At 40.1% G+C, this 15085-nt stretch overlaps 1 protein-coding gene across 3 annotated transcripts; it reads right to left on the bottom strand.

The window, feature by feature from the left end:
- Positions 1-1802: 1802 nt before the first annotated feature.
- Positions 1803-15020, bottom strand: LOC148039282 (uncharacterized). 3 transcript variants are annotated; one of them, XM_087675172.1, is made up of 7 exons: positions 14374-15019; positions 3314-3534; positions 3066-3224; positions 2844-2874; positions 2599-2734; positions 2439-2522; positions 1803-2289 (listed from the first exon to the last, which is right to left on the bottom strand). In XM_087675172.1, the coding sequence occupies exons 1-7, from the start codon at positions 14702-14704 to the stop codon at positions 2223-2225; spliced, it is 1029 nt and encodes a 342-aa protein (XP_087531298.1). In that variant the 5' UTR covers positions 14705-15019; the 3' UTR covers positions 1803-2222. The 3 variants fall into 3 exon arrangements, 2 of the variants coding, with proteins under 2 accessions (XP_087531298.1, XP_087531299.1); XR_015690401.1 differs by having other exon boundaries at positions 2238-2289; positions 2599-2766; positions 14374-15020; XM_087675173.1 differs by lacking the exons at positions 1803-2289; positions 2439-2522 and having other exon boundaries at positions 2530-2766; positions 14374-15020.
- Positions 15021-15085: the final 65 nt, after the last annotated feature.

The raw sequence follows: 15085 nt of genomic DNA, 5'->3' as shown, positions 1-15085 counted from the left end.
GGCAGGAATCCCAGTCCCGAGGCTGGTATGATTATTGAAGGGTGGCATGTCTCAATGAGTTCCAAATGACAGACATTTTCAATCGGTTGCAGTTGCCTATCCCAAGCAGTTCAGTTGCAAACTTGAAGCGGCCTTCGTTCCAAATTAGTTATTTGGTTCTGAATTGACAAACAGGTGTTACATGTCAACTGATGACAACACGTTTTGGCTCTTATAGCAGTCATGCTACTTCCATAAATATCGATTGTCTTCTATTTGAGTGATCTTATTGCAATCGTGCTTATGCCTTAAATATTGATTTGTCTTCTATTTGGGTGATCTTATTGCAATCGTGCTAATGCCTTGAATATTGATTGCAAAATTATAATTTCAACGTTTGACAGCCTCTTTTAATGGATTGGGTATGCTCACCCAACCCTTTTTCATTAAACCATTTCAATTTGAAGTTGAAATCTTCTTCTTTGCCTGACCTTTGGCAATAGAACCTTCTGTTTCTGAAAACCTACCATCTGTCAAACGTACCTCCAACCTTGGCACTAGAACCTTGTGTATCTGACAACCTACCACCTGTCAAACTGCTAAAAGCATAACTCAAGGTTTCAAGGCCTTGCAAGCCATAATTAACTCCTGCAAGAATTTAAGGTTCTGTTTCTATCCTTCATATGTGCATCTATGTATGAGATACCAGTATAGTGTGAGATGAATCATTTGAGGCAACAACTTATTTGTATGTCCTATCTTCCTCTATTGGATTGTGAGTGCTATATGTTAATTTAGTTCATCTTTTAGACTGGTGAAGTGGGCTCGAGATAACTCGCCAGCGTAGAAAAGTAGTTTGATGTGTGTTGAGAGTCGATGAAAATGCCAGTCGGGAGTGTGGGTGTTTGGAATGGTGCATTTATGTGGGCTTGAGACAAAATTCACAATTACTCATCAGTAAGAGACAAGTACACCTGTTATGGAGTACTAATGTGAGCCACTTAACTTGCACCAATCATTGTATTGATTTGGTTAACTCTATTATTGAGGTGATATATGGGTTTATTACGAAAACCCTCCGCATCGGATGCCTTCATGAATTCTATAATAACAACCACCACAACCACCACATACATAGCTTATTATCTCTTGAGATCGGTGCGGTTTGCCAGAGGTTCATGTCTACATTTAAACGGGATTTTACAAACCTCTGTAATGAAAACTCTGGCCAAAAATTTTAATGTTTTGCCAATACAATTATGCAAAGAGACCTTACTTCATTCACACAAAACTTCAACTTAGAGAGGAATCGAGGCCGAAGTGTTCTCAGGAGCTGCTAAACCGAAAACTACAGCCAGTATTGCATCTGAAGCCATCAAACCTGCATCGACCCCTCTAGAACACAGGGAAGATGCGTTGAACACCTTGGGATGCCGTCCACAAGGAGTTCCAACTCATAGCAGGAGAGCTTGAGTGGGTGCATTAGTCTTTGGTAGGAAAAAGGATGACTAGCCGCACAAAGGACAGGACAGCCCAGTTCTGCTACTAACCCACCAGGATTGTATCAAGCAAGGTAAAATGAGTACCTTGACAAGCACTTTTACATTATCATCCTGATTTGCAATGGAGAATGCCTATCTAAGGGCTCCTAAATATGTTGAATTTTTAAGAGAATGGGCAGCCTTATGATAAGGCTTTTGCTTAGCACTTTATTTAGAAATAATCTCTTGATCAGGATTCTCCAACTCCCTGAGGATGATTGCTATGGCCTTCCCTCCCAAGGGAACACACGCCAAAAACACAATTTTGGTTGTAACCTTGTAGAGACATAAGAAAAAGTGTTGTTCCAATTTTAGAATACCTCTTCTCTTCAATGTGCGATGTTGTACCAAGAAGCTATTCTTGAACGGCATTTGGCTTGCTTACCAATGTATATTCCATTGGCTTGCTTACAAGCACAAAAGACGAAAAGAGACCGACAGAAAAAAGATTCCTGTTAATATTTATGAGCCTCCATTGAATGTGTAGGTGTTAGTTTGCGGTACTAGAACCTCGCCCACTCTGAAAACTTTCGTTTCCATAAGATTTGCTACCTGTGATATATATATATATACAATATTACAGATATTTAACACGGCAAAACCTCTGCAGCCATTTGTTCAGTTTGATTGACACATTGTCAAAAATAAAGTTGCTCCATGAATGCATGTCCACAGAGCAGCGAAAAAGAACCCCCTCTCCCACTAGATCTGCCAGTCAATAGGAAGTAAACCCTGCTTTTCCAGTATCTTGTTTGTTTGGGAGAAATGTCTGTCAGCACAGAAAATTGTCAAAAATTGTGCATGATGAAATGCATAAAACATGCACACGGACACACATACATGCTGCCAACACCTGCACAACGTGACACCATACCCATAGTACCGCCAACACCTGCACAATGGAAAACCATGTCTTACCTGCACTGGAAAAACCCTCTATGGGCTGAGAGACCAGATGGATGTGCAGCTTTTAGAACATGATGTTTGTTTGCATTGATAAGCCTGCACGTCAACATGAGAAAAACGTTGTGTGAAAGATAGCCAGCAATTAGCCACACAAGATAACCAAACCACCAACCTCATTTTATCTTGTGCTGAATTTCCCCACAGCAAAAATACAATGCCGGATCTCTGCTGTGCCACTGCCGCAATGGCAGCATCAGTGAACGTCTCCCATCCCTTCTTGGCATGAGAATTGGCTTGGCCACCACGGACTGCATGCTCATCATACTGCCCAGTTCATTTCCTAACAGCTGAATGTTGTAAAGAAAAAGACCTCCAAACTTCAATTGTTTTTAAGATTTTTCCAAAGTGGGCATTTACCTGTAAGAACAGTATTCAGCAGCAGCACCCCCTGTTTAAAAAAACAGTGGTTACGCTTTATGAGACTTGGATCATTTATGTACTATAAACTTATAATCCATCCATGAGCTTTGGTTCCAAAAAAACTCATGGTTCTAAAGCGAACATAGGATTATCTCATTTTCTAGATTACTTGCAGAAGCAGATTTGAAGACAATTTCACCAAAGTAAAGAAACCACTACCTGGTATGCCCATTTCTCCAGATTGCCATGTGAGGGAATGGAGCACTGCAGATCATCCTTTGTCTCCTTGAAAATATTTAAAAGACTTGAAGGGAACTTGATTCCCTTCTCTACAGAAAAGCAAAGACCCATGGCTTGCCCAGGTCCATGATATGGATCCTGCAAGACCCCACAAAAATAATGACAGAACCTTGAGAAAAAAGCTCATTAGAACTAACCATAAACAATTGCTAAGAATGAAATACCACCTGGCCAATAATCACCACTTTCACACTGTCAAAAGGACAGGAATTGAATGCATTGAAAATTTTTGCTGCAGGTGGATAAATAGGAGTGCCTCCTGCAGCTTCTTGACTGACATAATGATACAACTTCGCTACGTAGGATTTCTGTAGTTCCGGTTCCAAGACACCTAACCAACTTTTATCAACCAGCAGATCTTTTAAGTTTGGGAATGGCAAGCCCCTAGCTGCAAAACCAGCTAAAAGTGTCAGATATAAGAGTCACACAAGAATATTCAGTCTTCTGGAATTTCTTGCAGTGCCTTTATTCATTCAATGATCCCAAAAACCTCTCAGAAGTTTGAATTATAAGGTAAAAGCAGAGGCAAGAAAAGCAAAACCATAACTAGAACAAGCACAGCAGAAAATTCTTAGAAAATGACCGCTGGCCTTGTGCAAGAAACCAATGAAGCTACTCGATCCTTTTGACAAAGCTATGCACTGCCAAATACCAGACAGCCTTACATTTATATTAAAAAGGTTTTATGGTGCACCTCTTCTTGTAAGACTCTTAGAGTCAGCAGACATTTGGCCTAACAATATTCTTGTTGTAAAAGAAAACAATCGGCATACAATCCAAAACTCATGCTCCTGGAGATATGCTAGGGTTTGTAAAAGAAAACAATGTGTGACCACAACTGAGATATACAAAACTCAAACGCAAACACAAGAAAGCAAAAACACAAAATACAAAACACAACACAAACAAAGAAGAAAGAGAACTCTGAAGTGAATGAATCAATGCTGTAAATGAATGAGTGAATACAAAATGCTCAAGGGTAGAGCTGTCCAACAGCCAGTGGCTCTTGTGGGAGCAGGTTGAGGGAGTTGTCAGTATGATGTCCACTAGAGGCAGATCCTAAGTGTTGTGACCACCAAGCACAGCTGAAAGAATGCTGAATTTTCAAGGGCAGTAGGCTGTCACCAAAACGCAGCAATTTGGAGGCTAAAAATTTGTAAATGCAGTAGTGTACCACCAATCAGAGGCTGAAATCTGGTCACCAAGATTGTAGGCAGTAGGACACCGGCCCAAGGAAGGTGTGTTGGATGTCAAAAGCCTATGTTTACCCCAAGGTATTCCACCCCAAAGCAGCCAAGGCATCAAACAAAGGGTCCACGTCAGCCACCAAATGGCCTACCAAGACTACAAAGGCAATGGTTATCTTCTCAAGGGAGCCCAAGTGATCACCCCAAAGGGGCCAAGGCATCAAACAAAGGCTGCTCATCAGCTACCAAGTGGCATACCAGTACTTGCAAAGGCAGATGGAACCACATTGAACTTTTTTTCTGTAGGGAATTCAGATAGTTTGCGGCTTGTCAAGTAACTTTGCCCAATGGAGTGAATAACAAGGTATGGTTTAGATCCACCACATCACAAAATAGACAAGCTATCCCAACCACTCAAGGGTGTCAATGAAAAAGGTAAAGGTATGGAAGGTGTGGTGATAGGTGGTAGAAGAACCGCCATTGAAAACAACTTAGGTTCTGCTCAAGAGTGCTCCGCACAATGAGATGCAAAGAGTATGCTACATGATGAGAATGTGCATGCAACAAGTGCCACTTGGACAATGTTCTTCATGAGGAAATTGATCACTTGCCCAAGCACCCTTTTACAAAGATGATGATGATCATGCAATGCAAAGAAGAGGTACAACAAGAAGGGGAGAGTGATGTCAAGGACAAATGTTAAAACCTATAGAATATCAAGAAACGGAAGGAACCCCCTCTCAACCATGGATGTCGATGCCGACGAAGAGAGAGGAACCTAACATCAGTCTTTATGTGGTGTTGAGAATGATGACGAATCAGATGAAGAAGGTAGACTTGACATTCTTGGTCAGAATAGCCAAAGGAGAATCAACTATCTAGGTACACAGAATATGCTTGTACTTGATCTCAAGAGAGAGCTCTAATGCTAATCAAGTGGCATAAGCAAGCCCGAATCTCAACCTCAAGGAATGGCTCCATGCTAGTCGAAAAAACATCAAGATAGTAGTCCACCATACAAATAGATTGAATGGATGAAAAAGGGAGATTTGACCCTCCCTAACTGAAAGAGTGGAAAAAGAGCCAACCATCAAAGCAATCGCAATGTGTTTGTACTTGATATCAATGTTAGCCTACCTGTGTAGTCATGTCAATTTGCCATCTCTTGGTTGTGAGCACCTCTCAAAGTCTGACAGAGACATAGAATCTCTAGCAATTTAGGTGCATTTTCTTCAATTGTCAACTTCTTGTGTGCATTCCTAAGCCAGTTTCTACTTTCCACAATCTGTCTCTATCTACCAAACATTATCCTTATCATCTGGGATTTTTCCATGGCCCTCCCCTTATTCTTTGACATTTTCCTTAGAGTCACCAGCATTTAATGCTGGTCAGCCAGCTTTTTAGGCACCTACTAGTGTAAGTCGGCCAACTTTGGGCATTTATGGCTATTTATAGCCAACCTAATTTGGTGCCCTCACTAATGTTGGGAGCTGCATGCAAGGACTGATTAGTCAATGCAATATTATTCTTCTCCTTCTCTCACACACACATGGTATCATTGCCTTAGTGAGAACACAATCCGAAGATTTCTCGCATAGGAGTAGGTGATCTCCACGAAGGTGTCGAGTTCAGAGGGCGCTAACAGCAAAGAGAGTGAGAGTGAGAGTGTGAGAGTGAGAGAGAGCAGACTAGTGGAGAGAGTGAACACGATTTTTTTGCTTAGAATGACAAGTGTACCACTTTAGGTTTGTAGATAGATGTATGTATGTATGTATGTACACACACACACACACATATATATATTTTTTTTTAATTTATTTATTTATTTATTTATTAATTTATTTATATGAAAGTACAAGTGCTAAGGATGTGTTCACACCGAAGCACATTTAAAAGGTACCAGGGCCTTTATTCCCAACAACCTCCGACCTAAAGGCAATGTGCCTTAAGAGGAGAAAAGAATCAACTAAGTCTAGATATGTACAAAGCTAAAACATATATATCTATCCAACTCCCATCATCTGTCGACAATGAGCAAACCACTCTACTGGAAGACCCTTCGTGAGAAGGTTTGCAAGATTATCATCTATAAGCACTTTAACAAGCTCAATGCTCTTGCTGTCAAGTACATCTCTAATGAAGTGGTACTTCACCTGTATGTGCTTGGTCTTCGTATGAAAGACGGGATTCCGTGCTAGTATGATAGCACTCTGACTATCACAATGGAAAACAAGTAACTCTATAATGCCAAGCTCTCCCACCAAACGTGAAAGCCATAAAGCCTCCTTTCATGCATCCGTGGCAGCCACATACTCTGTCTCTGTAGCAGACAATGAGACACACTTTTATAGCCTGAAGATCCAAGAGATTGCTCCTCCTATGAAGGTAAACATATACCCAAAAGTAAACTTTCTGCAATCCGCATGACCAACATAGTTTGCATCCATAAAGCCAACAACAGATGCCTTCTGCTTTCCAAAGCAAATGCACAACTCCTTTGTGCCTTTGAGGTATCTCATAATACCTTTCACTGCTTCCCAATGCTTTTTACTAGGGTTTTCCATGTATCTACTAACCACTCCCACTACAAAGGCAATGTCAAGACGTGTAGCAACCATAGCATACATCAAACTACCAACAGCTGAAGCATATGGAATCTTGGCCATTTCAACCGTCTTATCATCAGATATAGGGCTGTCCTCTACACTGTGTTTCACATATGGAGACAATAGAACCCTGATTATTTTCCTCTCCTCCATATTGAAACGCTAGAAAACATTGGAGATATACTCATGCTGCGATAGATAAAGTATTCCTTTTGACCTATCTCTGAGTATTGGCATGCCAAGAATGTGATTTGCATCACCAAGATCCTTTATGTAAAAGTTGCCATGAAGACTTCGCTTCAGTGAGTCCAAGGCATGAGTATCCCTACCAACAATTAGCATATCATCAATATACAGAACCAAGATAATCAAGCTGCCATCTACTGCCTTCTTGATGTATAAGCAGTGATCCACTTGACTTCTATGGAAACAACCAATCTTGCCTTGTACTTTGGTGAGGAACCAAAAGTGACCTTCATCTTATAAACCCATTTGCATGGAAGTGTTTTTTGCCCTTTAGGCAACTGCACCAAGTCCCAACTGTCATTTTTCTCAAGAGATTCCATTTCTAACAACATGGCTTTATACCATTTCTTGTTGTATGTATGTCCATTGCTTCCCTGAAGCAAGACAGTTCACCACAGTTTATCAACATGACATAATCAACCACATTGTTTGCACCAGGAATGAATCTATCAGGATGTCTAGTAGCCCTAAATGATCTCCTAACCCAATGATCATTGTTTACTAGCTGTTGAGCATTTTCAACTTGCTATCCTAGCATTTCAACCTGCAAATCTTTGCTGTCTTGGCTATTCTTGCACATGTAATGGCTCATTATCATGGGCAATAGCTGGCTGATCATTTTCAGCATCATTTACTGCATTTACAAGTTCATTTACAGCAAGTATTTGCTGCTATACAACGGACACATTTTGTTGTCAAAAATGTATTTCTTCCTAGAATACAACCCTACAGACCTCTTCAATCTTTTCAAGCTGTTTACGCATGCGATCTTCCCGAAAGATAACATCATTACTATGTACTACTTTCCTTTTCTCGAGATCCCATAATCTATACCCCATTTCACCCTCGTACTATATCCTAAGAAAATGCATTTACACGACTTTGGCTCAAGTTTGCTATGTTTTTCTTTATGAATATGCACAAAAGCCTCACAGCCAAACACTTTCAGGTGAGCATATGAAGGTGTCTTACCCAACCACGCTTCTTGGGAAACTCCCCTTCCCAAAGACCTGTTTGGTGACCGATTAATCAAGTGTACGGCTATCATAACAACCTTTGCCCAAAAACCATGGGATAATCCAACATGAGACAGCATTGTACGGAGCTTGTCCTATATGGTTCGATTCATACGCTCTGCAACGCCATTTTGGGGTGGATTATGAGGGGCAGTGAGCTCCCTCTTTATCCCTTTGCTGTCACAAAATACCTAAAAGGCCTTGGACACATATCCCCCACCATTGTCAGAGCGAAGACACTTGAGTGTCTTATCAATCTGATTTTCAACCAATGCCAAGAATTTTTTAAACTTGTCAAGCACTTCATCCTTGCTACAAATAGGATAAACCTATACCTTCTGTATAGCATCATCAACAAAAATAACAAAAAATTTCTTTCTCCCTAAAGAAAATCCTAGGATCTGACATACATCGAAATGTAAACTCTAAAGAAGAAGATTTTAGTTAAAGAGACTTTTTATAAGACGTCTGTGCATGTTTACCATAATCACAATGATCACAATGCTCAAAATCAGTATAGCGAAAACAAGACAAGTAACCCAAATGAGAGAGCACTTTCATTCCAATTTGACTCATGTGTCCCAACTGGCCATGCCACAAAGAAACACTTGGCTACTCGATTATGGCAATAACATAATCACTCACACTAAATACATGGAGAGGATGCAAAGTATCACTTTTACAATCTCTAGCAATCACTCTAGATTCCTTACAAATCTCCCACTTTCCATCACCAAAGGTGGTATGAAATCCATCATCATCTAGCTATCTTGTGCTAATCAAGTTCTTCTTGAGCTAAGATACGTACACACTAAAGTGTGAAGACAAAACCATGCTGAAACTGCAACTGCACACTCCCAATACCTGCAATGTCACATGCATAGTTGTCTCTAAGATAAACAACACCATGTCGACCCCTGATTGATGTTGGAGCATTGGAGTCTTTCTCATTTTCTTTGGGATGAGGTGGTAACTATTGTGGTTCATATCTGCAACCAATCCCCAACTTTTGCATTATGAGACATGACCCCATACAAAGCTTTCTTTGGTCAAAAGCCTTCCATGTCTCACTTTCACATCTACGGGTGTGATGCATTTGTCCATATGGACGAGAAAAAAAAGGAAGACAAACACTTAGCACAAAAGACTATCGGCTCTACTATCTAACAATACAAAAGCTTAAGGTGAGCAAGGATGTGATCTTTGATGAGACTACAACCTCTAAGGATCCCATTGATGGTTCTATTTCAAATGATTCTTCATCATCAACTAACCCTCTCCCACCCTCAATTTCTCTTTTCCCTTACAGGTTGCCTCTTAGCATCCCTTCATCTTCAACTCCTAAACCCTCCTCCTTTTTCTTCCTCTACCTTGACTTTCCTACCATCTTTGACGAACTTCAAATGAGAATTTACTTTCCCTTGGTGAGGGATAGTCCCTTCCAGAAACATGTGCATTGCAAATACTGAAAGCTAGTCAATCTCCCTTGTAGCAAGATGAGCCTATATCGGTACCGATAGCTCATGCAAAATCCCAGTGTTTCTAACTTTCCTGCTTCTCCTACGGATCCACGCAGATAAGCTCGCTTACAAGCATAACAAAATAGTTCACTCTATGTGAGCTATGCTCTTATGTCACAAATTCTCCATGACAGCAAGCCTACTTCAATTGAGGAGGCTCAAGGAGACTCCTACACAAGATATTTGGTGTCAACCCATACAAGAGAAGCTCAATTCAATCAAGCAAAATCAAACTTAAGAGTTGGTTCTGTGTCCACTAAAGCACAAGGTAATAGGTGTGAAATGGGTCTGTAAGACCAACTACCTTGCAAATGGTTCCTTGGACAAGCACAAAGCTAGACTTGTTGCCAAGGGTTTTGCTCAGAGAGCAAGCTTAAACTATTTTGAGACTTTTGAACCTATGGCTTAAATGTCTACTATCTGGGCTATCTTGGATCTTGTAACCCACCATCATTAGCCTATTTATCAAATGGACATAAATTTTTTCTTCTTGGATGGTATCCTTGAGAAAAACTTGTTGCCAAGGGCTTTGCTCAAAGGATAGGCTTGGATTATTTATAGACTTTTGCACCTACGACCGGAATGTCTACTATCCAAGCTATCTTGACTCTTATAATTCACCACCGCTAGCCTATTTATCAGATGAACGTAAATTTTACCTTCTTGAATATTTTCCTTAAGAAGAAGATTTATATTTCACAACCTCCAGTTTTTTTCTGTAACTATCTTCCCATGTGAAGGTCAATCAAGCAAAAAATCCCCAATCAGATAAGTAAAAGACTCAAGATGGCCAAGATCCCTTATGCATCCGCAATGAGCAGTTTGATGCATGCCATGATCGCCACTCACCTTGACATAATATTTGCGATGGCAATTGAGTCAAACTACATGGCTACACCTGGCCGACGATATTGAGACGCCATGAAGGATATCATAAGCATTTACTATGGTGTCCAAGATACTATAGCCATGGATTACACTAACTCTGACTATGTAGAATATGCAAATAGTAAAATGTCAACGTCTAGATATGTCTTCACTTTCGCTTCACTTTTGCTAAAGGTGTTGTTTCTTGGATGTCTAGGGTGCAAAAATGCACAACCTTATCTACTACTAAGACAGAGTATATTACAACCACTAAGGCTTGCAAGGAGACGCTATGGTTAGGCCATCTAGTGGTAAAACTTTGAATTATTATTATTTTTATACTACATTTGGACTCTATGAGTGCTATTTAGTTGGTCAAATCTAATCTTCCATGCGAAGACAAAGCACATTGAGATGCGCTATCACTTCATCAAGAAGGTGGTAGAGAACTGTTAAGCTTATCAAGATCTCGATTAACAAGAATCCTACAAATCTACTCACTAAAAGTCTCTCAATGAAATGTTTTGCCTTTGTTAAAAAAATAATGGATATAGAATGAAATAATGTCTATTCCTCATCTTGTACTTTATATACATTTGTGTGTTATCACTTTTTCCTTCCCTCCTCACCCGAGATACATTTACCTTTAAGTGAGAGATTGTTGGGAATAAAAGTGTCTGTGCCTATGCCGCCTTGAATTTACTATACACATCGTGTCCGCACACCTATACACAACAGGTGGCAAGCGCCTATCACCATCACTTTATTCTTTATTCTTTCAATGACTATTAAATTAAAAAAGGCTAGTCACACATTGTGACTATTGGAGTTTCCACATATGGTGTTTCTACCTCTCTCTTACTCTCTTGCTCCATCCGCCATGGCTCTTACTTCAATTTGTGTGCTTCCACTTAGAATCTCCCTTTCAAACTGACATATCTCCAACACCCAACTAATAGGCAGATGTGTACCTTATGGGATTTGTGCCAAATAAATAGGACCCCCCAACACATACATATTGAGAGGAGATTAAAAGAAGAAAAATAGATCAAAGCAACAAAAGATGGAAGGATGAAAGAAGAGGGTGGAATGGAAGGGTTTCATATATGAGATGATACACCAAAAGTAAATTCATAAAAGAGACTTTTAGATCTCAAAGGGATATCCTTTTACCTTTATAATCTCCTCTTCTTAGATTCAAATTGGTATATGTCTAAGTCTCCCTAATAACTTATTATCATTGTGCCTGAATGTCAATGGGCGCAAGAAAGTAAGAAAAGACAAAATTAAAATCATGAACACCAGAACACCAAACAATAATTGTGGCAAAGATAAAGGCATATGATAAGTCAACATACACAAATCAAAATGTCCTCCTAATTGTACCCTCGACTTTTATACAAGTGTCCCAAAGATAGAAAAGTATTATTTTAAAAATTCCATGCAAAAGGATAGCTTTGCCTTGCTTTTTCTAATTGCCTCTATTCTCTCTGACTCAAGACTTTGTAGTTTTAGTCATGAGAAATGAAAGAAAATTTCTTTTATTCAAGTTTACCCTTTTAGCTTGGTTGGAGAGTCAATGTACCACTCCCTTAGGGTCTCTTAAGAGAAAAAATTTAGATATAAATAAATAGGCTTCAAAAGGGAGTGCTTTAGTGAGATTGGTTGAGAGATCTTTGCAAGCGTTTTTGAGTGTTCTTGAATACCAAACTTTTTGAATCAAAACTAAGGTGTCAATCAAGAGCATCTAGCTTTACACCTTGCAAGAAAATGCTAGACCAAACAAAAAGAGATGCAAAACGTACGACACACAATAACCATGATTAGATGAATGATCAATAAAGAAGATGATATATAGAAATGAACAATGACATGATGGAGCCTTGAACCTTCACATTTCAAGGATCCAAGCATAGGTGAGATAAGGGAGGCATCAAAGACATCAAGAACAGCTCTAAGGGTACTATACTTGAGATAGATGCCAAACACAATAGCAACAATCCACCATAAATAATGACGATTCTAGTAACCAAAAAGGAGCAAAATGCAATTCTCTAAGCAATAGCGTGCAAAGAAAGACTCCAAGCAACAAAAATACAGCAAACTAAAAATGCAATGGTGGATGATGGAGATGATGATGTAGCAATGATAATGTCACACAAAGGTAGGGAGTTAACTAGACGCAACAACTCCTCTTAAGGATGGCGACGAAGCAAATAACAACTCTCCACCACAAGTAGCAACTCCACTAGGCTAGACTAGAGCAAAAGACAGTCCTCCAACTATGAATGATGCTAAGATAACCTCTGGTCAGCCATGGATGAGCTGCACTAATCCATGTTGATGGTGTGGCAATAAGGAGAATGTTGATTGCTAATAGCAAGAGGTGAGATAATAATGATGTGGGATAGGAAGGAATACCCAACACATCCTTTTAGAGTAGATTTTAGTGTGCTACAATCAAATAAAATATCTTTTTCTTGTACAATAATTTGGAGCTATTTTATAGAGTTAGGATCTTTTTATTTTGCTAACTGAGACCTTTCATTTCAATTACTCAACAAGTGAAGCTATCTAGAATTTGAGTCCAAGAGCGGGCTAATGGTATCTATGTTTCTCTTGATGCTCTATGTTTTAGGAGATGAGGTTGACATCCATTTTCTATGTCTCTGTGCTTGCATGGCTTGTGCTACACCATGTGTGCAAGTTACAAATCTACTAGGACTGCCTATAAATACAAACCCACACTTTCTATGAGAAAATGAGTCCTCCCTATTTGGTGGAGTCACTATACAATAATTCTTGTACCATTGGCTAGTAAATCTTTCTACATGGCCTCAATTTATCCATCTCTACATGCAAAACTTGTTATACTCAAACTACCAAAAAGCCTTCTGGAAAAGTGCATTGAAACAGGCTTCTTTCTACAAACAATGTGTATGAACACCCCACGCTCCCTCTCTCATTTACACGCACCCTTTTTCAAGGGCATGCTGCAAAACAAAGGACCAAAAGCTTCATTAGAGGAGAAACAAGACTAGAATGAGCATCAAGACAATTGCACTTGCAATCAATAGTGGGACAATGGAAAGACTAGGGGCACTTTATTGGATTGGGCAACATTTTTCTAGAACAAACATTCCTTACAATAGTGCATAGAATTTGTGCAATGGAAGCAAGTAAAACCAAACACCTAGGCCATCCTTGACTGACTGCTTTGTGTGTGTGTGTGTGTGCGCGCGCACGCGCACTTGTAAAACCAAGACTACACATGCATGTGATTAAAATAGCACCCTCTAGAAGGACTATTCAGAAAATCAATGAGGGCTGATGCTTGAGAAATAAAGTTTGATGCCCATCTCACTACAAAAGGGTCATTTGGATGCAGTTGCAATCTGTGATAGTTTGTGTCTATTTAATACTTACCCTATATACATTAGCATTGTGCTCACATATATCCATCAGCTATGCAGACAAACCATACAACACAATGTGTAACCACATATATGTATGCCACGACACAATGGACATCCGCAATATGCATCCAGATGATCCACATAAGGTCTCAAATCCTCTGCTTAATTATAAGACACGGTGCAGTCATCACAGTTGTCCACTTGTGCCAAATGTGACCTGTTACTTCACTCTGTCCCTAAATTATAACGTGTCTTTCCAGAACTTTCTACTAGCTACTAACTTCGCTCCATTATGTGTTTGTCTTAGCAGTGCACAGAACAATACGGTTTGGAAGATGTCAAAACAAAAGGGAAGCAAAGAATCCAGACCTCGGGCTTGAGTCACATGTACTTCACAGAGCCTGAGATTGCGTGTGGCACGTGCAGAGGCCTTGTTCAGCTCCATTCTGATTTTTTGCTCCTGGCTTAGCTCCATCGTTGTGTCGGATTGCACCTGCACGTCCTCTTCCGTTCTTGAAGAGCCGTGCTTGGAAGCAAGGAGACTCTCGCTCGGTTCAAACGCCTGATTCTGGACGCGGGGCTTCTTCTCCTTGCGTACCTTTTCTTCCGCTTCTTCTTCTTGCTCATTTCCTTTCAAGGTTGCTGCCATCTCCGTAGCAAGCCTCTTATGATTTTCGAAGAGACCAGCAATAGTTTTCATCTTTACGGATTTACTCTCTCTCTCTCTCTCTCTCTCTCAGTGGCGGCCTCTACCGGAAGCTATTCCGCTGTTGCAACTGAACCATGAGAGCGGGAAAGTAATATATAGGGCAAAGGCAGAAGAGAGAGAGAGAGAGAGAGAATGCGTTGATCATGAGAGCGGGAAAGTAATATATAGGGCAAAGGCAGAAGCATAGACAGAGAGAGAGAGGGAGAGAGAATGCGTTGACCGCAAAGGAGAGAGCTCAGAGTGGGATTGCGGAAGCACGCTGCGTAGAGAGAGAGAGAGATGTGCGCTGCGCCGAGGGAGAGAGAAGTCTGCCAGAGCGCGAAATAAACGTCTATAATCAATAATCTTTTGTTACTGTAATTAATCTATTCT

The sequence above is a fragment of the Lygodium microphyllum genome, chromosome 3 (genome assembly GCF_053477565.2).
Source record: "Lygodium microphyllum isolate KBCC chromosome 3, Lygodium_microphyllum_v1.1.10, whole genome shotgun sequence".
Taxonomy (NCBI): domain Eukaryota; kingdom Viridiplantae; phylum Streptophyta; class Polypodiopsida; order Schizaeales; family Lygodiaceae; genus Lygodium; species Lygodium microphyllum.
This window is presented reverse-complemented; position numbering and strand designations above follow the sequence as displayed.

Coding starts and splice junctions, on each gene's coding strand:
- LOC148039282 (XM_087675172.1), bottom strand. CDS start 14,704: ATGAAAACTATTGCTGGTCTCTTCGAAAATCATAAGAGGCTTGCTACG. Junction 3,535..14,373: donor ACATGTGACTCAAGCCCGAG/GTCTGGATTCTT, acceptor CTGGTTTTGCAG/CTAGGGGCTTGCCATTCCCA. Junction 3,225..3,313: donor AAGTGGTGATTATTGGCCAG/GTGGTATTTCAT, acceptor GGGGTCTTGCAG/GATCCATATCATGGACCTGG.